A 27555-nucleotide genomic window follows, 5' to 3' on the forward strand; every position below is an offset into this window, starting at 1 on the left:
ATTGAATGTGTTCATTTTTCTTTTCCCAGTAAAATGTTATTCAGCTCCTAATAATATCCCTTTTATCACTCCTAGGTGAATTGGGTTCTGGTGTGAGTGTGCGTGTGTTTGTGTGTGTCCTGCAATGGACTGGCATCCCGACCAGGGTGTAACCTGTTGCTTGCTGGGTTGGGCTCTGACTCCCCTGCAAACCTGTACTGGCTAAAGCAGTTTCAAAGGTGGATGGATGTTAGTGTGCTTGTGGTGTATGAATTTGAAGGTATGCACTCAGTGTAATAGTATTAATGGGATCTTACAGCTGCCGCACAGTTGGAATTTAGGAATTGCTCCTTGTGGGCTGAAATTAACCTTGCAGTAAATGGTTAATTAAGGTTTACAATTATCTGATGTGATGTTAAGCGCCAGGCCGCAGCATGGAGTAGTGGCTAGGGCTCTGAACTTCAGACTGGAGTGTGATGAGCTCAAGTCTGGGTGGTATGCTGCCGTTGTACCATGGAGACAAGTACTTCACTCAAATTGCCCCATTAAACACCAGCCTGCGTAAACGGCTGTTATTGTAAATGAAAATTTGTTATCAATTGGTACTTGGTAAAAGATGGAATAATTTAAAGGCATGCGATAAGGGCTTTTGCTGGTTAACTGTGAATTAGCATTTAAAGAAATGGTTATCGGCAATCAACAAGCCACAGCAAACGAGACATAGGGTCAGTGCAAATAAAAGTAGGAGGATGTGGATACAGTAGGTCAGGAAGCTCTCACAAGAAAGAGAGAGATGTTTTGGAAATGTGGCTGTGGGTGGCCTGTTTGATGCTGCTATAGTGGGGTGGTTTTCCTTTAATGTCTTTTTGTGGATGTATTTTTATTTCTCTACTATTTTTGCAGCTGCTCTGGATGCGCTTGAAGCTTTCCTTAAAAACTTTCCTAAACTAAAACTATGGTCTTAAACATGTCATGATGATGCAGGAGATGAGCTATCAGGAGCAAGTCTGGTTGTGTGTTGAGGACAAAAGCAAACCAGAAGGGGCTGGAGAGAGATCCAGTTCCAAATATCCAGGTGAGCTTCAGGCCCAGCTTTATAAGTGGGCACAGCACCAAGGTCAAAAAGGTGTTAAATGAAATAAAAAATCTGCAGATACAGGGTTAAAATGTAACATCTTGGATAACTTATGGTTTTGTGTATCATATGAAAGGACTGGTTACCTGAAAAATGTTTGAATTGGACATGCTGGGTTAATGAAACATACTGTAGCATTTTGAAGTTGAAATTGTTTTGTACAAATATTCGATGATGTACGCTTACCATAACTCATATCCTCAAAAAGATGTGCACTGCCTCCAGCTCTGTCCCGTGCCCATCAGTAGGGGTGGGGTGTGCCAGTTTCCCTAGAGACAGCCCAGGTGACTGTTCAGACTGAAGAACACACAGATGGATTCTTGCCAAGAAGGACATGAGCTTGAGTGGATTCATCAATTTTAAATTACTGCCCCATTACTGCACCAGCAATTCTATTCAGAGGGCTGTGTTGAAAATGACAAACAGCATCGCCTTTTTTTCCGGTCAGGGTAGCAGTAGTGAAGAATGTACTGGTCCCAGCCTCATTGAGATCACCATACGTCTTCTTCTTACTCCTTCTCAGCATCCAAGACTCTTTGCTCTACTTAAATAAGAATAGCAACCCTACAGATATTGCCCGTGTAGCTGGAGCTAACTGGAGCTGGAGGCACATGTTAGTTAAGCCACAACATCCCATTTGGTGCTCTATAATACAAGACCAGTGTTACAGCCATGCATTTCCTAAGCTCTACTTCCAATTCAGCATCGCAGGGGAGCCAGAGCCTATCCTGGCAAGCAATGGGCTCAAGGCAGGGGACACCCAGTCCATCGCAGTGCAGACACACAGATACAGACAAACACACTGACATCTAAACCCAATGAACCTAACTGTATGTTTTTAGACTGGGGGTGAAAACTGAAGCACCCAGAGAAAACTCAAATACCTGTGTTATAAAGGTACAGTAAAAGCAATTTCTCGCAACATTAGCTCTTCAGAGCTTCATCAGTCACGTTTTGTTCATTTTCCAGTGACTCTCACTGTCAGTCTCTGTACAATTCATTAAGATTGCAGATTCTTCTGTCACAAATTAGAACTGCAAACCCTGTAACTCTTCCGGTTTGGTGCCTTTTTACTCAAATTAAATACAAAGAAATTTAAAGGACATACAGCGTAGCTAATTAATCAACATTTCCCTAATGATACAAAATAAAAGAACACTACAGCCTTGTTCTTCGGTGAAAATGGAAGACTGCACTGTACCACACTCTTTTCAATAGTATTAGTAAAAATGTATATTTTTAACACTGAGGTACAATTCAGACCTTTTTTAAAATATGTATTAATCACAAAGCATAGAATAAAGTACTGTCGCACACCTAATTCGTTATCTATAGAATTTCACTTTTACTTTTCGAAAATATTCATTTTTTTTAAAAGCCTTAATTTTAAGGGTATTATTTTTTATAGAAAGAAAGAGTAATGGAAACTAATTTATCTAAATAACATATTACGCAAAGTATAAAATAAGCACATACAATTCGAGTAATTTCTAAACCCACATCTCGAGTAAAAATTGTCGTCTTCGTCGGAGAAGCGGCTACACTTTAAGACAGAAACACATGACGAGTTGTTGAAGCGTCCAATGGAGGGTGTTGAAAGCGTCCCGAAGACTAGTTTATTATGGTAAGCTTTCAGAAAGGGTGGAGACTAATGATAAGGGCTGTCAGCTGCTCTGGCGGTCATAGAGAATGGTGGGTTTATTGCGCAGATATATTGTAAATTTAATGCTTTAGGTTGTATAGCAGGTGCACTGTTATAAGCATGAAGAAGGGTCCGAGACTAAGGGCTCATATTTCTGTGTTTTTACTCCTGGGCTGTACGCCCCTTTATTTTGTAACCTGTACAGCAAATGGAGATACGGGTAAGTGATCACCTTTCTATTTCGAATTCGAAACTTCATTTTGGTGCAGCTGTTCGGGCAGCAAAAGGGTGTGGGGGTTTAAGGATTAGCCTGCTAGATATGTGCTTTTTTTAAGTTAAAACCCGGAAGTCTTTAGTTTCTAGCAACGGCCATGTGAGGAACCGCGAATTGTGCAGTGTTATCTCCATGCCGAAATTGAAGAGTAAGGAAAACTAAGATTTCGTCTAGAGAAGACGCTCTGAAAGTCTCAGCACTCATTAAATTCGATCGCGTTTCACCAATATTAAGAACAATTCAGAACCGAAACTGAAATTAACAAACTAGCGACTGGGTAATCTTCGAAAATTTCCCAGACAGTTCGGTGTCACACAGTGAGGCAACACAGTATCGCTTAGTCATACATAATAAACCCGATATCATGATTTTGTTAGTCACAGATTACAGAACAAAGTGTCTGCATTTGCTGTTTTTCGGGAATAGATTTTGTTTGGTTTATGTCTACTGTCTACGTAAACATTAAAATTTGAAAGTAGAATGTAAAGTGAACTAGAAAATGCAAAAAGTAACTTTTTTTTGTTATACAGTATTTTTGTGATCGATCACGTTGCCATAGCCAGGTTCTTATTCTTAAAAGCAACATAATCAAGAACACCGTTCTGAAAGCTAAAATAATTATCGATTTAAAACATTTGATATCAGTGTAATATGTCCGTGTTTCACTTAATTATTATTTTTTCGTTTATTAAGAAGACCTGTGTGTATTTAAAACGTGGAATTGCTAAACACCATTACAAGAAGGTGTATGATCCCAAACACGATCATCTCCATTCACCCTCATCACTTTCTGGAAAGTCGCAGATATTATGGCTGTCTAGTCCTTGGGGGTAGGGGAGCTTCGTAAGTCTGCGGCACCTTGAGAAATGCGAAAAGCTGCTAAACTTGTCCTAATCAATTGACCAACCCAGTAATTTGTGGAACAAGGTAGTAAAGAGCCGAGCTAGAATCCAACTCTGCAGAGAAAGCAGCTGTGCGCGACAAGGATTAGACACCCTTGACTGAAACGAATTCTACTGTAGCTGGTCTGATACATCTCTTTTTAATTCGTACTCAAAATGCGGACACGCATAGTTCACGGCCACAAATAAGCTTCCTCTCCGAGTAGATCCAGCCACATAAAACTCATTCACACCTTGATATCTCCACCAGGGATGGCTCATCCTAGCCCTGGGCTTTCTCTGCCCTCACGACTGAATTTCCTATTGGCTCACATTCCTGCTTGACTTTTGGTTGTTTAATGGTGCCATAATAATTCAATAATAATTTCCATGCTTTTTTTCATTGTTTTCTGCCTCTGAAGAGTTCCTGCTTAATGTCTTGTGGTTTTAGAGATAAAGACAATTAAAAAGCCTTCTTTACAAAATAGGTTAATGTGGTGTTCAGTTAAATAACCAAGTGCTCAGAGAAAAATGGAAGATACAGGAGCCACGAAGTCTTGCACTGGGCCTTTCTCCTTCCTTTAAAAGTGTCTTAAAATTATTTTTGAAGTTGTCATCATGCTTTTGACATAACTTTAAAATAACTGCAAACTACAGTGGGCTTCTATGCAATTCCCCCCTCGATTTGTGGTCTATTGATCCACAAAAAGGGGGGAAAAATGGGTTGTAATAAGTTTAGAGTCAAATGTGAGCTGAGTATTTCTTAAAATCATGCTAGTAAACACATGTGAGTGTGAGGAATATTGTAAAGCGCAGCATAAATAAATCCAGTAACAATATAATAATAGAAGGAAGCAAGTACACATATCTAGAGCACAAAGCAAGGACAATCATGCATCATAATGTGATACAATAGAATTGTCTCTTGATCATGGCATGAACTGTGCCAGTGTCATCTGAAATTACCAGCCAGAAAGAGTCCTGCAGTGATAGCCGTGGTGGGATTTGCGTCTAAACATTTGTCAATGTTGTTTTGGAAATTACTGAATAGGAATCGTGGGTATAATAATGAAAAAAACAGCATTTCCCACTGAATGTTTAAATTACAGAAAAAAGGAATATAGCTATTTGAAGAGATGGTAAGTTACAATAAGTGCTACCTGTTGTAGAAACTGGAAAAAAAATCATTACAACCTTTCATTTGGAGCTAGAAATGTAGTTCAGGTAGTGTTGATTGATCATGTATTGATTTTGATTTATACAGTGTTCTGAGTTTTTAATATACAATTTTAGCCAGCAAGTTGACAATATTCCTGAGTTGAACTGTTGCTGCTTTTTTGTCCTTGAGAAGCAGTATAAAAGTGAATTAAAGATCTGATGTCGAGGATGAGCAGCGCACTGTAAAGATTCATCTGAAAAACTGAATGTTAACTGAGCCCTGGTTTCTGTTCATTTGGCTTACTCACTATATGGTTATGTAGTCTTATTCCTTGATTAGTAGGGCAGATAAGACTGCACTTTGCTCCTGCCAGTGTAATTACACTACAAAAAATGTAATTGCTTATAGTGAGGTTAGTGGGAGGATGGAACAAGCTACCCAGCTATGTGGTTGAAGCCGATACCCTGGCTTTCCAATCTTCAAGAGGGAGGTGGATGAGATCCTTCGATCAATAAGTAATAAACTACCAAATAGGTCAGATGGGCCAAATGGCCTCCAGCTGTTTGTAACCTGTCTTATGTTCTCAGGAACATCTCATGTTATGGTTTAATGAAGAAAAAGAATAGCACCAGAGGTCAGTTATAGTTAAATTCATTTTGGGAGTTTCAAAACATGAAATAAGATAGGGTATGGTTTCAAAACTAATCTTAAAACATACACCACAAGCTTTCCCAACTCAATCTACATAGTCCCTACAGGGTTATACAGTCCCCCTACCCAAATCTGAATAGATAGATACTTTATTGATCCCGTGAGGGAAATTGCAGTGCAACAGCAGCTTAACACCGACAACACAGCCACAGTGTAATGAATGATACAATAATAATAATAGTACAATACATACAATACAATCAGTACAGTGAGGAGTGCACTAAAAGAGTTACTCACAGTCCGGACACACAAAGAACAAACTAGAACAGAACAGTACACAGAAAAATCGTATCACACATATGAATATAAATATAGATGTAAATAAAGATATAGATATAAATGTATTGCACAGGTCCCTGGCATATATTGCACAAAAAACGGTTGTAAACGGGAAAAGAAAAGAAAGAGAACAGATAAAGCAGTAGATGTGTAGATGCGTTCAGTCCAGAAACAGGTCACTGTCAGTGTTGCCTCTGCCCAGACGCAAGGTGGATGCGTTTTACAGTCTTATGGCAGAAGGCAAGAATGACCTCCTGTAGTGCTCCCTGTCGCACCGTGGATGAATCAGTCTATTGCTGAACGTGCTCTTCATTTCTGAAGAAATGAATGCCGGGCAGAACAGGAACTGACTTGCCTCTTGGTTGATTCTTTGAGAGGAGTGTACTGTTTGTCCCTTGGCATTATTTTACAGTATACTGTAGATCTACACAATCAATACCTGCTGCCTCATTAACAGCACAGTGCACATCAGTGAATTGACTTCATCTGAAATATTTATTATTAATTGTACATGAAAAGTAATTAAACTTTTAAAAGATATATAATGTGAGTTACATTTTGAAAGTCACTATGCGATAAAAGAATGGTTACTTATGGGGGGGGGGGGGGTAATTTGGCCCATCTATTGTTATTTGTTTTTTTATAGTAGAAAGAGATCTAAAAATCTCAATTTAATTCTTGAAATAAGCTTAGTTATCAGAAGTCCATTGAGACGCCTTTGCTAAAGCCTTTGAAAAGCTGCAAATAGTTGAATCAGGTCCCCCAGATGTCTTCACTGTTCAAGACTAAAAAGATTCAGTTCTTTTAGCCGATCAGTGAAGGGAATTTCTTAAAGACCAGGAATGTATCTGATTGCTCTTTTCTGGATTAATTCTAGAGAATCTTTTTTACTCTAGCAAAAAAACTATATTTGTGAATGTATTGCTTAGAAAAAGATTTTAAAGAGCTCATTCTCAGTTTTGTCTTCTCTTCTGTTCCTAGATAATGGCATATTTACAATTCGTCATGAACCCTCCAACAAGTGTCTTCAAGCTGAAAACTCCAAGCTGAGTTTAACGGAATGCAAAGACTCTTCTGCTTCTGTTCAGTGGAAATGGGGATCCGAACACAGACTTTTTCACATTGGATCATCACAGTGCCTAGGATTTGACTCCACAAGAAAAACCATTGGAATGTATGAATGTGACCATAAAAAAGTAATGTTATGGTGGCGCTGCAGAGGAGGTATTCTGTATGGTGTATTCCAGAGATCATTAGCTGTTTCAAATGGAACCATAACTACAAGCAGTGATTTAACGGATACGTGGGTCAGAGACAACAGCTCTGAAAATATCTGCCAGCGTCCTTATAAAGGTGAGTGCCAGGGCTGAGCTGATGTTGGGTTACACTAAATGGTTTTACATGAAGGCTCTTGTAAGTTAAACATTTCATAACATTTAGAATAAACATTTTTTTCTTTTAGCAGGTTATGAATGTATCCTGGTCACCAGTACAGTAAATAAAGACCTCAGAGACTCACCTCCTTAATGTAACATGATATTCTTGAGTAACACTATTATAATTGGCCTGTTGTACCACAGTGATTTATAGTTTAAGTTAGATCGTTTATTATTTTATTTAAAAGTCTTGTTTTGTTACTGTTGAGTTACATAAGAGGAAATTTGTAAAGTTTTTTTAGGTACCCACACTGTAAAAAAGGAGTGTAATCACTTACAGTAATGGTTGAAACTTTCTTAGAATTCAAATCCACAAAGGATGCTGTTCCAGCAACAACATTTAGAACTAAGGGAATTCCTAGAGTTTTGGCAGAAGCTGCTTCTTGTTTAAGATTAAGGGAGTTTTTTAGTAGGATTAAAACTAAAAGATCCACCCAGTGACTGTGACACAAGTGAATGTTAGAACAAAAATTCAGTTCCGGGGCCACAGGAGTTTGGTTTTAACAAGGAACTGAAGAAAGGTGTTTTTCATATTGTCAATACAATTTATGTTTACTCTGAAAGAGAATAAATTCTTGTTCATTATCTCGTTTCAATGGCTTGAGTCTGTAGATAAAGGATTTCACTCCAGTTTTGGTCAGTCCGTTTAGCCAGGTTGTTGAGACATTCACCATAGATTAAAACTCTCTTGCACTGGAAAAATAATAATTCTTAATTTATTCAACTTCTGCTCAATAAAGTGTCAACTAAAAGAGTCTTTAGTTATTCTGACAGTTAACAGGTTAAAATACTACTATTATGCCACAATTATAAATGGTTTATGGTTTTATGATGGATGATTCTACTTATGAACATTATGAAAATTTAAAAAAATATTTCTGAAAGAACACAAACTTGAAGATGTACTACTCCTTGTATTCGAACTTTGAATAATGTAAAATATTCAGAGCAAGATAAGGAAGTCGCCACCATAATGAAGAAAGTGTGAAGCTTTTATTACATTGTCAGCCCTGAATAAAATAATGATGGCTTAGGTTTATATTAGGCAACATCTATACTGTTTTCATAAGAACATGCACAGCTAACCTAGAACCTTGTTCTGGTGATATTCCTTTGAATTTTTTAATACTTTTTTTTCTTTTCAAGCACAATAAATGAAGCTTGTTTTGAACTACTTGTGGAAAACTAAACCTAAGCAAGTAGAAATTAAGTTATGCAAACATTCAAGGACAGGCTTGCTTAACGTATTTTGTCTTGTTCTGTATGGTTCCTAATTTCCCCCTCTCTTTGTTTCAAAATGTTCAAGATGTTCCTTGGAAAGACAAAAGAGAGATTTTCATAATAATATCTTATTTTCTAAAGTGCCTTTCCAAGCCTCGGACTTTATACATAGTGATTAAGACAAAAATAGCACAATCAAAAGAAAATAATTAAACAAGAACATACAGGTTTATAAAAACAAAATGTAGGGCAGTCAGACATAGGTCTTGGTAAAAAGGTGATTTGAAGAGAGTGAAAGAATGTGTTTCTCATTATGGAACAGGGATAAAAAGAGCATGTTCGCCAAAAGTTTGAGATTTAGTCCAGGGTAATGTGAGCAAAGGACCAGCGTCAACTGAACAGAGATTACAGGAGGGAGTGTAAACATGAATGAGTTCAGAAATGTATGAGGGAACCAGATTATTTTTGAGCCTTGAAATTCAGTCACAAGATTGTTCTGCATGATATTGAATATGTGACTTGATAGGCAGCCAATGTAGAGACTTGTAGGAGTAAGGATATACTGCTACTAATAAACCCTCAACCTGTTTAAAATACAGTGTTAGGGGTAGAAGCCATTTTTTTCTGAGTGATTATTTTTTACCATTTTGCAAAATATGAAGTCGGTTCATCACTCTGCCTGTCCTCTTCTCAGTGGTGTATACGACGAGAGGGAACTCCTTTGGGTCACCTTGCGAACTCCCGTTTCAAGTGAATGGGACCTGGCATCATGACTGTATCTCCGATGGGAGAGAGGAGGGGAGGGAATGGTGCCCCACCACTGCAGATTATGATACAGATGGCAAGTGGGGAGTCTGTCTGAAGCCTGGTGAGTGCTATTCGCCGTTCCTCATTCACGGATCAAATGTGAAAGTAATAAAGTAATATAACAATTTGTTGTGCAGAGTTCTTTGTAAGGAAAGGACAGTCCCCAACACCACCCATTGTTGTATTTTCCAGGAGTGCAGTTAGAACACAGTTAGAAAACATTACTGTATGTATGACTACACCTTACAAATTGTTAGAACTTCAAGTTTAGCAGCTTTTCTGCACTCGTTTTTAGCATTGCCTTTTGTTGTTAATGGACCGCATTCTTTGACAAGTGCCTAGCCTAAATTGATTTTTGCAATCCAAGAACATTTTAGAAGACACAGAAATGCTACTTTTCTATTAATGCTGTTGTAATGGACTTTCATTCTTGAAATGAAGCTAATGCAATCAGGCTAATGCATTGTACAGTTTGCTGTATAATGTCATTTTGAATCAAGTGTCCTCTCGGCTTTATGTGTTATTTTTTTTTTTGGCTCAAACATCTCGGGAGTAGTTTTTCACCAAATCACTGTTAAACTTTTTCATAGAAGAAGGATGCAAAGTCTTGTGGGAAGAGAGGGACGAACACTGCTACCAGTTTAACTTTCAGTCGGCGCTGACTTGGAAAGATGCTCGTGTGTCATGTCTCAGTCAAGGAGGGGATTTACTGAGCATGTATAATTCCTCTGAGCAGGCTTCCCTACACGGTGAGAAGGCTTTTTTCTGTGCAAAAGGAAATTCCCATCTGATTTATTTTGTGATTGTGGATTTGTTTTTTTTAGCTTTTAGACTCTGCCAGTAGGTCACTCATACCACAGTGTGTACTGTGTGTTGTTAAGACTGGAGATAGATTTTGAGTCAGAAGGTGTAATAACAATAGATGTGTTAAAGAGCGATGTGCATCTAACTACGACTAAGTGCGCAGATTGAATATTTGAATTATTTTGACTTCATTTAAATGATTTAAAGGTGTTAATTGTATAATACTTCAACATTCAAAATCTTCTGCATGGGTAAACATTTGTTTGAACACTGTACTGAATTTATACAGTATCTAAGAAAATCAAGTCATGTTGTTTCTTGTGAATATAATAGAAATGTAATATGTTTGTCTAGCTGTGTTTTTCAAATATTAATATAGGATAGCAACGTAATACAGTCATCTGGAATACAAACAAGTAATTCTAAACAATGTTCGGATGTTTAGTCCTGGTAATCTTAATAAAGGATTGCTCTTTTACAGTTTCAGTCAAAAACACTTTTAAGTGTTATCTTAAATTCTTTACAGAAGCAAATTCAAAAGTCTTGCAAACTCTGTTTCATTGTTGAACAGAAAAATGTTTCGGAGAACTTTATCTGTGTGTGTGTCTGTGCTAGCAGCATTGCTAATGAAGGTCAATCATAAGTCACTGTGTAGGACAGTTTCTAATATTTTAATCTGTGTTTATGTCCACCAGCTGTGGAAAGCAACTTTCCTGATTCTGTCTGGATTGGATTAAATCAGCTGGATATATCACATGGGTGGCAGTGGTCTGACAGGACTCCACTTGTGTTTGTGGGCTGGAATGAAGGTAACTATAAGACTGTCTACTTTCTAAATAATCATGTTTGAGTAATCAGACAGCCTGCATTTTGTTAATACAATAAACAGAGCTGTACAAACAAAGGAGTCATTATAGCAAACAAGGTCATTGCCTGCAAAACACAGTGTGCGTGGTGGGTATTGTTGGACTTGTTCAATAAGAGTCAGATGCCTGAATGGATTCTTTATAATTCAGTTTAAGAAAGACACGAGTATAATTTATATAAAACCCAAACTGGGTGCCAAAGACATCCGCTTTAAACCAGTGGTCGTTTTGTGTTCTTGTAAATGTGTTGTATTTTCGCGGTTATGCAAGTGATTGAACATTCTTCCTTTTTTTTTCCCTTTTGTGTGTAAGGGATGCCTGTGAGATCCATGTTAAAAGAGTCCAGCTGTGGAGTGATGAATTCTCAAGGCCACTGGGAGAGATGGTCTTGTGAAATGAAGTTGCCATACATCTGCAAGAAACGCATTCATGAATCACAGACTGAAATAAGTAAGCTCTTTATTCTGTTTTGGGAATCCAAATCAGGAAACATATCTTTAATAAAAACTGCTTTTTGTTATTTTAGCAGTCTAGAAATATGTATGTATTAACCCATCTCTTACAAGTTTGAAAATGGACTCTGTACATGTGGCTGTGAAAATAAGTAGAATCAAATTTCAGTCAGTACTTATTTGGACATCAGGATAGCAGGAAATAATCATTTTTTTATGCAGCAAGGGAGAAGTGGAAAGAAAAGTTAATTTGTTTCCAAAATGTTATTTTTAAACTTTTAACAATGCTACAAATAACAGGTTATCTCTATAGGTTTCTTTATGTAGTGAGTGATTTGAATCACTAGTTTCCTGCATAACTACTATATCCCATTTAAATTGAGTTATTTGTGTGGGTAGACTGGATTTTAAAGTTATATTTAAATTAGAAATCACTAATTACAGTCTAGTTTTTTATAACCTGATGAGCTTTGAATCTGAAGACCTTAACTTGCAATGTTGACACTGTTCTGACAACAGGCCTGAAGAGACATGAAGTGAAAGTTCATGCATGCATTTTCTCTATATATTGCTCATATTCTTTAATAAGCATCTGGCATGTTAAAAGCGAACGTAGAAACAGAAAAGCTGTAACAATTGTGGCATTTTAAAGATTTGAATTTAAAGATTGCCATGTATTTGCATTGCAGTACAACACTATGCAGTGCTGAAGCTAATTCTCAAGGAAAATGCATGGATGAAATCCATCCTAAATTAGCCATTTGTAACCAGATAAGCTCATTGGCTGCCCATTCTCTTCTTGGCCTCTCTTAGGCTGAATTGCCAACTTTTAAAGGAGCCATTTTGCGTAACTTTTACTTTTCTTTTGTTGTATGCAACCAAACTGTAATGTGAAATCTTTTACTATCTTCTCAAAAATGTTTTGGCAGACCCATGGATGTACAAAACAACCACTTGTGAAAAAGAGTGGCTTCCATTTAATGGGTTCTGTTATATGATGGTGGAGGAGTCAAATACCATGCAGAATGCTCAGAGTTCCTGTAAGGAGAGGGGAGGAGATTTAATCAGCATTCACTCCTTAGCAGATGTGGAGCTGATCATCACTAAACTCCATAAAGGTATTCCTGACCTCTCATGGTTTATTATCCGTTAACTGCCGTAAATCAGTATAGTAGATACTTTTTTATCTACTATACTATACTATTTTTTATTAGATTTTTCTTTACTTGAAATTAGACAAAAGAAGCTAGCAATAGGTGGGGCTTACTTTTGTTGTCAAGTTTTTTAAACCTGTTTCAATTATGTTTTTGATCTCATCACAATGGCAAACTATAAACTATATATACGCTGGGCAAACGTCTCGAGATCGAATTCTTCCGCGACGGGGGTACCTTTAAAGCGGAGACGACGGCACCGAAAATTTTTGGCGCGCCCTCTCTTTCAAGCCCTGGCCAAATACGAAGACAGTACGTACAGTTATAATTCAAACGGAATTAAAAACTACACATCCCAGTTACCATGGTGGTGCTTGTGATCATTGCGTTTAACCAACGAAACAGGGCGAAAAATCAGTCACATGACTTTGGGGCAGAGTTTCGAAAGCTTAACCTATCAGCAACAAAGCGAAATTTACACGATAGGCTACCTCAAACTGTCAGTTACACGACTGTGTATGTCGCTTAAGCCACTCCTATTTGGCATTTTAGTTATGGAGGCGAGAAGACGCCCCCCCCCTCTCTGGGTGTCTGATTTGCCGCCATGTTTAACCGTCCGTGTCCGAATCGCAGTAGCTAACGAAATACGAAATAAAGCGTACGAAATAAAGTTCATCCCAGCTACAAAACATATATATTTTTGTGGTAAGAGGGCGCAAAACATCAGTATTTACTGCTATTAATTACTGTACGATATATATTTGAAATCTGAGCCTAGATATAAAGTTAGATATAAAGTTAAAATCTCGACAAAGCAATGTAGGAAATACAGAGAAAAGAAATCCTTTCTGACATCTAAAATCAGTTTCGATCAAGGTCTCGAAAACGAACAAGAAAAAGAGGATTTTTGGAGGGCAATTACGCTGTGTTTATATAGGATAAGTGATCTATGAGCAATCTAATTTCTTGTTCGTTTAAAACAGTGAAATGTCAGCTGCAAAAGATCGCACCAGAAACAGCACTCTCTCTGCCTGTCATAGACGTTCAGGAAAGGCTGAATGAAGTCATGTCAAGAACAATAATTCGGTGATCAATAATAACAGTTGTAGGACAAGAAACAAAAGATAATGAAAACTTCTTTAGGCTAAAACTCAAGTTCATTCTACAAATTAAGGCAAATGAAAATTCAGGATGTTAAAGTGCTAGAGGTGTAAAAAATACAAAAATGCACATGAGTAAAAAGTTTTAGAAATGGAGCAGGTGTTGCTTTGAAATAAGCAAACAGAAAAAAAGCCATGACTAAAGTGCAGAAGAGGGATGCAGGAACACTTGCTTAGATATACAAAAAAAATCACAAAAAGGTGTATGTTACAAAAGAACATGCAAACATGTTCATCATGTACATCAATTTCCCTTCACGATCAATACAGTCTTATCTATAAACATGAAACAGAGTGAGGAATCAGAAAATTAGCATGCATAAAAAACAGCAATTCTGTCAATAAGCCCTAAATGAATTAATAGCAACCATGGTTTCATGGAGGGCTTCTCAGATAGTTGGGCATTCAGGTAGATTGCCAGGTGAAAGGATTTGTAAACATACTTTGTTAAAGCAAGTCAGTTTTTTCTGCAACACATAAAAGACATTTTTCCAAGAAAGTTTAGCCTTTGTCACTAATGAAACCACTAAATAAAGACATAAATATAGAAATCTTAAGATTTTGTTATTCAATGTTGGTAGCAGGATGAACTGTGCTAAGTGTATATTTTGTCGCAGCGTTGCTACAAGATGTTAACAGTGAAAAAAGGTATTTAGAAATGAGTTATTTCAAGAAGAAAATGTTCAGAATAATTGCAAATCTAGCAGGATAGAGAAAGCACAGAAAACAGGCAGTTAGATTGATCAGATTAGTATGAAAAGTTATTTAGCAAAGGGAATGAGAAGAGTGACAAACTAGTATGCTTTAGATCTTTTTATCTGGACCAGGGAAAACTGATCATGTTTCTCTATAACAATAATAAAAAACTTTATTTTATATATCACCTTTAAAAGTGGCATCTCAAAGCAATACAGTAGATATAAAAACAGATAAAAGGACCACAGATTACAAAGTAAATACATATAAGAAAGACAAGCAGTTAGAGGTGCTACCAAAATTAGAAAATGAAGCAGATACAGACACTAAGTCTTCTGAAAAGAAAGGTTCTGAGGTTAGATTTAAATGCACTCAGGGTACGTGACTGATATCACTGGGAATACAAATTGAGAGCTCTGGGGTGCAGCTAGAGAAGACCCTGTCACCCACAGAATGTAGATGTTCTTGAGGACAGCTAGAAGACCAGAGTCAGACGGACAAAGGTGGGGAGTAGACAGATAATAAGCCATATACTGTAGGTACTGAATGAGGATGAGGATTTTGAAGTTGACTCGAAACCTGATAGGTAACCAATGCAAGGACTTGAAAACAGGTGTAATGCATCCCTGATAGGATTCTCGCTGTCATATTCTGAACATATTGAAGATTGCTCAGTGTGGATTTAATTTCCCCAGTGAACAGGATGTGCATTTATTAATTCTAGAAAAAAAGCCTTTCTTGATTTCTCTAGTTCTTAGTTTCTCTAGTTCCCTTTAAAATAAACTATTATTCCACAATGCAGAGTATTACATGGACAGTATTTACACATGATATTTGTGATTTAAAGAAATGAACACAAGCAGCTTTTCGAGATTTAAGTGTTGGCTGAGTTATTGCAGGATAAAAAACTAGAGATGTTGGTAAGAAGATAATTTTGGGATAGCTGAGGAATACACTGATAACAAGAACACTTCCTAATGGGGTTAGGCATACTTTTGATGAAGATGATGAAGTTAACAGACTGTATGTTTACATAGATACTGAAATGAGGATTGTATTTTAGATTTTGTGTAGTTGCTAGCATTGAACTGTGTGTTGGATGCACATGAATTGAAGGAATGGGCAAACATCGCTGATGCGGATCCACAGAGCCAGCATATTAAGATGTTTATAATTAGAGGCAATTTGTTTAAATAACTAGGTATGGATACTGATGTGCAAGAGAGGTGGAAAGGCTGTTTACTTAAGCCAGCACTATAAAATATTTTATTCTCAGTGAGATGCTGCCATTTCATAGTGGGTTTCTAACACTGTGTATAGTTCAATCCACACAGTGCCTTTACTTCCATCCATTTCTAATCTCTTTATCCAGTACAGAGGATTTGGAGCCTATCCCAGTAAGCAACGGACACAAGGCAGAATACACCCTGGACATAGCGCCAGTCCATCACAGGACAGACAGACACAAACACACACACACCAGGGCCAGTTTTCCCATAAACCAATTAACTTACCAGTATGTTTTGGAGTGCGAGAGGGAGTCATATCACACATATGGAGAAAAACCATGTAACCCAGAGAGAACATGCAAACCCCACACACACAGGATGGGACCTGGGACCCCAGTGCTCCAAGATAGCAATGCTAACCACTTTGCCACCATTATAAATGGATGGATATCTTAGTTATCTTTCTATTTCAAAGGTTTGCATGCAAAATTTAATTTTGAAAGCTACTGAGACATCAGGTACTACTGTGGTATTTATGAAAAAAGAAACAAAACAAAAAGCATACTAACAACTGTGCCATCCTACTCTTTAGTTAATACAATTTATTATTTATAAACAGTTAACATTGTTAGCAAAATATTTTGAATTATATTTAACCCTATTTTTTCTTTAGTTTTGTATTTAACTTATTATATGATAGTCAGATTTAATGTATATTTGAACAATGAAAATATATTTTTACAAGATGCGGGGGAAAGTGCAACAAATTATTACAGTGCTAAATTTAATATTGATTGCTAATAGTTTATGCTAACACCTAACTTTCTTAATTAGATGTATTTAAAACAGTGAACTAAGTGTAACATACCATTCAGAAATACAATCAAGAATAGTTTTGTGGTGTTTGTATGGATGAAACGTTTCTAAAATGTATAACGTAACAAAATTAAAGACGATTAAAATCTGTAATCTTTCCACTTGTAATGTCATTAGACAGAACAAGAAGTTTCTGCTTTGTCTAAGGATGGTATCAAAAAGTAGTCTAAGTGGTGAGAAAGCTGTGCTTAATGATAATTAAGTGACTTAAAAGTAAAAAGAGATGGTTCATATTGCTTGATTAATTTTAAAAACTAAGTTATAAATGCAGACGCGATCACTGCCATAAGCGCTCCAGGCAGTAGAACGTTCGTTCTGTACTGCTGAGCTCCGCGCCTCCTCCCTCTCTCGGTGCCGCGCCCCTCTCTGACGGAGCGCAGTGGGCGGTACGCTATTTTCAGAGCCTCTGATTGGGAAAAAAAGACCTGCTGATCAGTTTCACACACCAGGAAGAGAAAAGAATGGGATTTTTTCTCTTCGAAACGTGTGTTGTCTTTATGAAATTCGTGTATTTTAAACGTTTAATTAAGAAGTAAAAACCTTACAGCGTACACAAAGATTCTGAGCTGATCACGAGGAAGAAAAATCACCCATTTTTCGCGCATAAAAAGTGGTTTTTAACTCTCGAAACCTGTTTTTATATGTTTTAAAGTCGTGCAATGTCTAAGTTAAGCAGGAACACATCATTATATCTCATTATTTATTTATTTTTTTTAAAATTTAAAAATCGTTTGCCCAGCCTACTATATAATTATAAAGAACAGTCACAAGGAAAAATGTAACGAAACCCAGTAGCTACAACAGAGTTCCTTAAGGAAAGTACAGTAGCAGAGGGGTCCTGACAGCCCAACACTGTGAATTACACCATTGTGTTTTAAGTCATATTTAAATGGTTAGTTGCATTCAGTATGTGCTGAGAGGTTCTGTGTTATCCATGAAAGCATTGCCATTCTAATAAATAATGATAACAAATTGAGCAGATGCTGAACAGGAAGTGTGGACAGGACTCAGGAGCAATTCAGGCTTGTTCCAGTGGAGTGATGAATCTCCGGTTTCCTTCACATACTGGAGTAGGGATGAACCAAGTCTTCCTTCAGCTAGTACTGCTAACTGTGTGGCATATTGGGGAGAGGTACAGTATGTTGGTTTGCCTCTTGTTCTATTTTCTTCTGTTTTTACAGTACAACCTTCAAATTTCATAAAGTACATTTTCCTAGACAAAATACAGCTTATCTTTGTTGGAAATGTAATTAAAAGTGTACCATCAAACATCATGTCATACTGTTTCATGACAGTGCAAAGTGTCCTTGTACAAGAGCTAGCTTTTCGTATAGTGTCATGTGTTGAAGTTGAATGAAAGCAAATTCAGCATGTGTGAAACCAGGATTTCAGACATGGTTTTTTCACCAAAGACATGCTCTTGCCAAGAACATTGAGAAGTGTATTGCAAAGGGTAACATTGCTGCCTTTAAACCTTCAGCTTGGTCTTTGGAAAATCAAACCGTGTGATGAGAAGCTACCTTATGTGTGCAAAAAGAGAGGTGAGGTAAATGAATCGGAGTCAGTCTCAGGCTGCCTGGCAGAAGGGGTAAGCAGATTTCACCTGTACCAACTTATTGAGCAGCAAAAGTTAGCATTGCAAGATGAGTGATGAATTAGCTACAGTACATTTACTCTACATGTATTAATCATTTGAAAAAGCTGTTGATATTTTGTTAAATTAATGTAGTTCCATAAAACTGTATACATAATGATGCATTTAATAGTGTCCTGTAGTTAAATAGGTAAATTTTAAAGGTCTTCTGTGGTGATACTGTACATGTTTCTCAAAGGACATTATACCACCTGGACACATTGCAGAGTGTGCTAGCTTTATACTGTATATTATTAGAAAGCGATATTGATATCTGAATGTGAGGAAATGTATTATACCATAACACAAAAGCTTGGGAAGACATTGATATATTTTCTCTGTGTGCTTCCTGCAAGCAGCGTTTGGCACTAGGTGTTAGGAGTCAAATTTTAGCATGGAAGATTTCATGCAGATACCTCCTAATATTTTATATCCCTCAAGAAATAAATCAAAGGAATAAGAAAACCCTGATAATGTGAAACTTAATAACCTAGATAATGTCTGTTAGTAATGGTTAGATAATTTGAAATTATTAAAATAAAAAGCCCAGCATTGCAAACTGTACTTCTCTGCAAGGAGAAGCAGGTTGGGGCAGCGCTGTTTTGGATTTAGTCTTCTCATCAAGCCAAGCCTACACATGATTTTTAAAGAGTGGTTTTCTAAGTAATCCCTGTTTATTTAATAAGCCTGAGAGCTCTCTGCAAAGAAAATAAGCAATGCTGTTCCGTTTTCCAAGCCCTTTGTGCATCGTTTGTGGCTTTCAAATGTTTAGGTGGTAGTGTATTTTTAAACTTATCGCATTCTACTTTAAGCTGCAGTTAGTCAAAGAATGATGCGGTTTGCATGTGTAAGTATAGAGTAGCAAAAATGTGCTTTCTTAATATGTGTTTAGAGGTCTCTTGAAATATCTGTGTTCCCTGTTTGGGGAATTAAATTTAGTACAAAGAAATTCCTAAAGGGTTACAGTTGATATAAAAATTCCTGCCAAACAATCCAATTTAGTACAACTATCAAATTGGAAACATGAATACAGTTCCCACTTGATAATGATGACATACTGTTTTTAAGCAGTACTTTTAGGATGTCTATTAGGATAACCTTAATTTAATAATAATCAAATAATGTGTTTTACCACGTATATACGTGAAGCTGTGCAAAAATCTTGAGAAATAAGAATATACAGTACATTAGACTGAAGATGAGAGGAGGCCATACAGCCTATCTAGTAGCTAATTGATCTCATTCAGCTGACACTATTCTTTTTTTTAGCAAATGGCTTTGGTAACATTAAGAGTCTGTTTAACAATGTAAACATATCCAATTTTTTTTTAGCCTGTATAGGCATATATCAGTGTTTAATATATTTAAAGTATTGTAGCATGCCACTCATGATACTTGTCTTGACACTAAAAATGGTCTTCTTTTGAACATAAACTTTTAAAGATTTTTTATCTTTTTCAAGGCTGCTAAAGATTGGGTGGTTTTTACTTCTTATGTTACAGAATTGGAAGAGACATGGCAATTCATGCTATAAAGTGGAAAATAAAGAGGTTATGTTTAAGGATAGATGTGATCTTACAATAAGGAACGGGTAATCATTTCACATTTTTATCATGTCTATTCTTTGTATTTAAATTGATAATCTTTTGGTCTTTGTGACTCTATTCAAACATCATTGTTATTGAACACATTTCAGGTTTGAACAGGCATTTATTAACAGCCTCATTAGAGAAAACATTCGAGAAGAAGCTCAGTACATATGGACAAGCTTTCACGACACAAATGGCACTGGAGACTACCAGTGGCTGACCAAAAATGGAGTAATGGATCGTGTCACGTACACTAACTGGAATACATTTGAACCAGGTAGAAAATAAGGGGGGGGGGGGGGGTATTTGTATTGCTTTTTGACCACAAACTACTAAAACTAAGAAAATATTTCGAAATTAGAAAATAACTTCAATGAGTCATTGCTCTTTCAATGAAAATAATAGGCTGTAAGTTTCCTTTGTTGTTTGACTTGTAATATTTATTTCAAGTTTATTGAGTATATTATTTTAAGAACCTGCTAAGGGAGTTGTCACTTATGATATTTAGTGGGTTTTTACCGTTGTGAATGAGTCCTCTTGCTGCCAAAACAAGTGGAAAGTTTCTGTCCATGTATCCAAGCATGAATGCAAATATTTTCTTTGTTTGACTGGGAGACAAATGGTTCAAACTAAGCAATAGGTGAAATAAACTATTGCCTAGTTGTTGTTTAAACCCGTGTATGCAGAAAGAAAGTAAAACTTGTGTAACCCAAGCTGTGTTGTTACAGCTCACCTCAAGGGCTGTGTTGCAATGTCTGCTGGCAAGGCCCTGGGAAAGTGGGAGGTCAAGGATTGTGATACTTTTAAAGCCATCTCCATCTGCAAGATGGACATCGGGTCTCGCACAGAACCAGAACCTGAACCCAATCCTGATGCCCCTTGTCCTCCTGGTTGGCAGTCTCAAAAAGGCCTTCTTTACTGTTACAAGGTTAGTAAAATGATTTAGACAACATGCAAATCTTGGTTCATATGACAATGGAAAATTTCTAACAGTCTGCTGTCTTAGAAGGGATAGAGTAAACTTGGTGGCAATAACATGCTCCACTGCTCCAGATTTTTCATATCTGAATTCACTTACCCTGGTTTATCAATGAGCTTTATGATGGCAGTTCTAAGTCAAGACTGTGGTTTAGATGTTTTGAGATGGCCTTCTGCAAGTGACATAGGTGTTCCACTTCCAATAGACCATTTGTTGTGTGTCACTATAGTCAAGATAGGAGCCCTGTGACCTAAATTCCACATTCCTTATACAACCAACCTGTTAATCTTCCAGTGGACTGCAGCATTTCAGTTTTTTCTCAGAGCATGAGAATTCTTGCCACTTTGTGTGCTCTCAAAAATCAGCTGGATGTAGACAATGTTGAGCCTGTGAGGCGATAAACTCCTATTTGTCCCAGCGCACATCTCTGCTGCACTCCATGTGGAAAAAAAAAAAATGACCGGACACTGTTGTTTTTTCCACAATCGCAACCTTAATGCACCAGCTCTCTTGATGCTTAAGGGTGACATATGCATGGCAGGGATACCTGACTGTTAAAAATGTACAGTAGACATTACGTTTCCAGCAACATGACTTTGTTTCAGAGCCAGCAGCCAAGATTCAACAGAAAGTACCAGTGATTTAAGTTCCTCAGCTCATATATAGAACAGGAAATATTACTTAAAATGTTAAAAATTACAACAACATTGTACATCGCACAGTTGATAGTTATTGCCATCATCATTGCAGAGTGTTGTGCAACCTTTTAAAGTTGCGGCTTACACTCTTTCTCCCATGTGGAACATAGAAAGGTTATGCCTTTATAAGGCTTTGTACTGCTGTGTTTTCAGGTTTTTCATCATGAAAGAATAGTTCGTAAGAGGACTTGGGAAGAAGCAGAGAGGTTCTGTGAAGCGCTAGGAGCCCATTTGCCCAGTTTCAGCCACCATGAGGAGATGGAAGCCCTACATTACTTGTTAAGGGACACAATCAGGTCATTTTGTATTCTCTTTTTTACTTTTTTTTTCCAGTGTGAAAGTGCACTTAAGTAACCAGGAACTTTACATACAGTAATAATATGCCCATCTTTGATTTTTTTTCCTTTTCTGCAGAGTCCAGCATGTAAATGTATTTAGTGGAATTATCTGTAAATTGCACAATCAGGGAGCTGTTAGGTATTCTTGTGTGTGGATCAGTGATGTAAGATTAAGCAATAATCCTGCAAGCAAAGAGTCTGCACTTTATTCTTCAATCAGGTCTGACTACTTTGTTTAGTGTACATTTAAATTGGCGGATCATAACAGCAATTAAATAAATTCAGAAGGCACAGAACGTTTTGTGCTGTACTGTGTGTGTGCCCTTGTAGCAGTCCCAGACAGAGAGGGACCTCATTGTTAGTGTCAAAAACAGAGACTCCAGATGTTTTCTTCTCCTACACATGGTACATTGTTACCAGGTGAATTAAAGCTACAGCTCAGAACCCCTGCAGTGACACCATCTTCTCCCTGTGAACTATGTCAGTGATGCTTCAGCTGTGTTTATTTTTAGAGTTTTTCAAGTACATCCAATTATGAATCATCCACTGCAGTTAGTATGCAAAACCAGTGTAATTCATGGTCTGTTTCTACTCTGTATTCAAAATCTGTGTACTACTTTGTCAACTATTCATATGCTTTTATCAAATGAGACCATTGTTCTTCTTAAAACAATTGTATCCTGCCTTGTTCATCAAGTTATAAAGGACATGCTATGGCACAGTCCTTATTGGACATAACTAGGAAATTGGTCTGAATATAAAACGCCCACTTAAAACACAAAATATTTACTAATACAGTACCTATGCAAGTAATTTTAATTTTTGTTAGAGCCATTTTCATATTGTTTTAATTTTGCTTCTAAACAGTAACAATAGATTTTTTTGGACTGGATTGAATAAGAGAAACCCAGAATCTGAAAACATGTGGGAATGGAGTGATAACAGACCAGTAAGTTTTATACATTTTAATTGTGCATCATTTATTTATTAATTGTATACAGTTGAAGGAAGTCTTACTTGTATTTCATCGTAAATGTGTTTAGAATTAATAACATTTGCTAACTGTTATTATATATCGTTAAGACATTTTAAAAATACCAATGAGACAACAAGTTAATGTACTGTATTTCCCTGTAGCCAGCATAACTATTTTAGTTAATTTTTCAATTTGGAACACAGTAGATTAAGAATTAGTTATTGCACAGCATTTTGACTGATAAGATCAAAGTTGTAGAAAGTAACTTTCATACAGCACTTGGATTGCAAAATAATAACTGATGAAGTTTTGTCTGTCCCTTTGTAACTAGTGCCTGGCATTATATCATTGAGCACGAGTCTCCCTGATTATGAGGAATAATCAAGTATTATGTATCAATGCTATGATGATGTCATTATTAGGGACGAAAAGAGCTTTCCTTTTTAGAAAAACAGTGGTAAATGCATAATCACATATTTGAAACACAGCAAAAACATTATTTTACTAAGGTTGGGGAATTAATATTTCAATTAACATTCCAATGAACATTGACAGTGTAGCTGTTTGTTGTGTTTTAGGTCTCCTCAGTGGTTTTTTCAGAAGAGTTTCATGAAGATGATGATTATGATCGTGACTGCGTTGCATTTAAGGTAGAATGCAAGTCATGAATTTACTTTGTTTGACCTGATCATTTACCAAAACATCCATTTATTATTTCTCTTTATTATTATACCTGCTTTTCTTAGCTGTTTTTTATTTGCATCTTCAGTGTGTTATGGTTTGTTATTTATTAGGGACACAAACATGCTTAACGCCTTTGTTTTCTTCTAATTACTTATGAGTCACCTACATTCTTCATCTTGCCAAATGGAATTGAAAAACCAGTTAAACAACTATTTTAAACACTTGCCAAGTGTTGCAGGATAATAATTTTTCTTTTGTTTTAGTTCGTTACTTGCTGTATTTTATTGCACTTGCTCTTACCTGCAATCATGTCTATTGTTTTCATTGTACTAGTGTTGCTGTACTTAATATAGAATTTGTTAACTGTACAGTATGTGTTGCCATGGATAAGGGCATCTTCTAAGCAAATTAATAAAATAACAGGAGAAAAACTTATTGCTACTTAAATATGTTATATAATATAAATCAAATCTAATTGTGTACATACTTTAACTGTAATGTTTGAGACAAGGAGGGAATATAACAACATTATAGGTTATATAGGTACAACAAGGAGTCGATTTTTAAACCTGTGCAGCAATTAAGTTGTTTTTTTTATTTCTGGAGAAACATTATCTGGCATATACTGTATTAACATTTTGACATGCACTTATTTGACTAAATTGCTAATTAAAATTCTACTTTAACGTTTTCTAATTCACAGTTTTATCCTATCTTTTCCAATAGACACAGAAGAGAACACTTACGCCTTTCTTCATGATTCTGTTTCACGATTTTGTGACTAAGGATTTTTATGCACATCCCTTCAATTGTGATGCCAAACTCGAGTGGATATGTCAGATACCAAGAGGTGAATGGATTGGTTAAAAGTGGGTCACATTTGTCAGTACACAAAAATCCTAAATCTTTTGATTTATATTTAAAAGTTTGGCTCTTCCGTGACTTTTACATATCATTTGTTCTCAGAGTGTTCAAAAACATCTCATCAGTCTTTAGCATGCACCACTCAATTAGTAGTCTCTTGGAGTACAGGAAGATTCTTTTAGCTCTGGTAGCTCAAAGAGTTCTGTTTCCAGCTCTGGTTGGAAGTTCTGAGAGTATATGGCACAATCCGTTAAGCACTGCCAGGACAGGAGGGTGACAAAGGGTTGGTGGAGTTCACTGAGAAAGCTCTGGCACAAATGACCGATGTTTGCTGGCTAGGTGCCTGAAAGAATGGGTTTTGTCAGCAAGAGCTGTGTTTGACCTCTAGTTGACACCAAAGCCCTGCAATTTGTATTCTGGCCTCACAGCATAAAGAGAGGCAGATGACTTGGCAAAACAGGGCATATTAGAGTGAAAATGGGGTTATTATTATGTTTGCATTGCAATTTAGGCTACATATAATTGGCTTTTCTACACCGAATGTTATAAGGTGAGGAGAGAATCAAAGAGAATCTAGTAAAAAACAACCATGGTGATATTATCAGAATGATCTCAACGTGATAGAGTTATGATTGATTATTAATAAAAAGTTGCACCACCTTAAGAAGAAGTGGCTTGGTGTTTGGCTGCTTATTGTAGAAGAGTGATAACAAGAACTAGTCTGGATGGATCTACTTACAATATCTCCCTCTGCTCTATTCCCGTCATTGATTTCAACCACAAACATATCAAAAGTGAAATTAATTGCTAATTGCTTAATTAACAAAAATAAAATAAAAAGTCCAAAATCTCAAGTCCTAAGTAAGCATAACACATGATTGCCAAGAAAAAATTCTAGGATGCTTGTTTAAAATAGCCTTGTTTGTTGTATTTTATCTGTTCATTTTTAATATTCACAGGTGTGAAGCCAAAGACTCCAGAGTGGTTTAATCCTGGTAAGTTTATACTGGGGAAGGGAGTTCATATTGTAGTTCCACTGTCGTAAATTCAGTAGTAAGGAGATTGCTTAACTGTGCAAGTACACTTCCCTAAAATTCAAAAATAGATAAGAGAATACAGACACTATGGAAACTCTTAAGTTAGCAAAATTCTATTAGTAATATCAGCATAGCAGCTGCAACAACAACATTTTATATCAAATCATAGTCTGCTTTAGTCCGAACTACTTTGTCAGTGGGCTTCATTTCACAGAAAATCAAGTAAGGAAATTATTTGACTTAAGCATAATGTAATTTTTTTTCCATGAATTAACTTATCAGGCATGTTGCTGTCTTCATCTGCAAAGAACAGTAGTTAATATATTAAGCGCTTGAGCACTGTAATTTTTCATCTGACATTGTTTGTAAAACAGGAGATAAATAGTAGTAGTTTGAGTTTCAGTTTGAAAGGGTTGATCACTCAGGTAGGGGGGATTGACTTTATAGTATACAGTACAAGAGTATGATTTGTGTTGCCTACAAAAGGTTGCATATTGGAGGTAAATGAGATCTGAATAGCAGAAGTGAACAAAAATACGTTTTTGTTTTGGTTAGGTTAACTAATCTTTGAAAATGCATTTTATGTTAATTGAATGGTCCCCTTGTTTATGTGTTGTGTATAATTTTTGCAGGAGGACATCATGAAACATCAATATTTATTGACGGAGATGAATTCTGGTTTGTGAATGATACAGTTCTGTCCTATGATGAAGCTCAATTATATTGCAAAACCAACGAAAGCAAGCTGGCAGCTCCACAGACTTTCAATGCAGCAATAAAAATAAATGAAAAGCTGTCTGAGGTATTAACACTGAAACAAATATCACAGCAGTGTAAAATAGGAGGCATTTCTTAAAATTGCTTACTTTTACTTCAGAGGTAACTTTTTTACAGACATTTATTAGGTAGTTAAGAAAAATTCTGCTCTTAGATTCTATATTCTTTAAAAATACTGTAGAGATATTTACAGTCTATTTCCATACTAATAAAAATAGGTACTGCAGCCACTATGACTGCTACAACATAATACAACAATAATAATAATCTCTACTTTAACTGTGATGTTTTTCTTTAATTATACTTGTTTTTTTAATGAAACCTTTGAGATCCTGTATATTGACCATCAACTAATTCTCAGAGGTTTAGTGCCAATACACCTTCTGTACTCTTAAGAAGGGTCTGTATACAGTTATAACATGTATATTTGGATTTTGTGCTTATTGCATTTCTATATATTTTTATTTAAGATTTCTAGAAATATCCGGCAGCGTTGGTGGGTGAATATGCGTGATGCTGAGCACGTCTATCCCATAGGGTAAGTCTGCTAGTTATAAAATTTAGAAGACTAGTTGACAACAATTTAAGACGCATCAAAGAAACTTAAGTAAATCTTAGTTAAATTAATTATTGGTTGATCCGTACCTATGCAACCTTTCTTCTTAGATGTTGGAGATCGTAACTTAGATGTGTAAAAGAAGACAACTCTTTTTTAAAATAAATTTAGGAACTGAAAACGGCTCAAACGAATCCCATTTGTGTGGGAGTTAAGGACTTAATTATGTAACTGAGAACTCGGCAAACTCCTAATAATTGAGAATCCAATTGCCCTGTTTTGCTTCCTTCTATTGGAGTCCTATGAGGATGTGCTGAAAAGAAGGAAGCAGAAAAGGTGTTGCTGCAGGGTGGAAAGGGGAGAACCAATTAACAGAATGTAGCCATTATGGATTTTTTGGCCACATTATACAGGATAGATTAATCAATCAAGAATAATTTTAATGGATCAACATCTAACAGGTATGCTTAGTCGACCAATCATTAGAGCACCTTTCAATTACTTAACTGCCTGGCAGATGGTTTAGATGAAACAATCCTTGGCAACAGTAGTTAGCCAATCACATGCCTGTGCTGGTTGCACATAGTCAGGTGCGCTGGTAACATTTTAAGGCTTTGTAATAGTTTCACACAACGCTATTTCTATGCACTGTGCCCAGAGTGT

At 36.5% G+C, this 27555-nt stretch overlaps 1 protein-coding gene across 1 annotated transcript in view; it reads left to right on the top strand.

The window, feature by feature from the left end:
• Positions 1–2775: 2775 nt before the first annotated feature.
• The window catches only part of ly75 (lymphocyte antigen 75), a 35666-nt gene continuing 10886 nt past the window's right edge, over positions 2776–27555 (top strand). The window contains exons 1-19 of the mRNA XM_088605478.1: positions 2776–2976; positions 7042–7413; positions 9412–9585; positions 10115–10273; positions 11024–11137; positions 11507–11644; positions 12576–12764; positions 17742–17893; positions 18242–18349; positions 19897–19985; positions 20091–20260; positions 20712–20911; positions 21814–21956; positions 22866–22947; positions 23553–23624; positions 24385–24508; positions 25482–25517; positions 26192–26361; positions 26807–26874. Of these exons, the coding sequence (XP_088461604.1) occupies positions 2877–2976; positions 7042–7413; positions 9412–9585; positions 10115–10273; positions 11024–11137; positions 11507–11644; positions 12576–12764; positions 17742–17893; positions 18242–18349; positions 19897–19985; positions 20091–20260; positions 20712–20911; positions 21814–21956; positions 22866–22947; positions 23553–23624; positions 24385–24508; positions 25482–25517; positions 26192–26361; positions 26807–26874 (2660 nt within the window). The 5' untranslated portion in view covers positions 2776–2876. The remainder of the gene's footprint in view (positions 2977–7041; positions 7414–9411; positions 9586–10114; positions 10274–11023; positions 11138–11506; positions 11645–12575; positions 12765–17741; positions 17894–18241; positions 18350–19896; positions 19986–20090; positions 20261–20711; positions 20912–21813; positions 21957–22865; positions 22948–23552; positions 23625–24384; positions 24509–25481; positions 25518–26191; positions 26362–26806; positions 26875–27555) is intronic.

Source organism: Lepisosteus platostomus, chromosome 14 (genome assembly GCF_059453375.1).
Source record: "Lepisosteus platostomus isolate fLepPlt1 chromosome 14, fLepPlt1.hap1, whole genome shotgun sequence".
NCBI classification, from domain to species: Eukaryota; Metazoa; Chordata; class Actinopteri; order Semionotiformes; family Lepisosteidae; genus Lepisosteus; species Lepisosteus platostomus.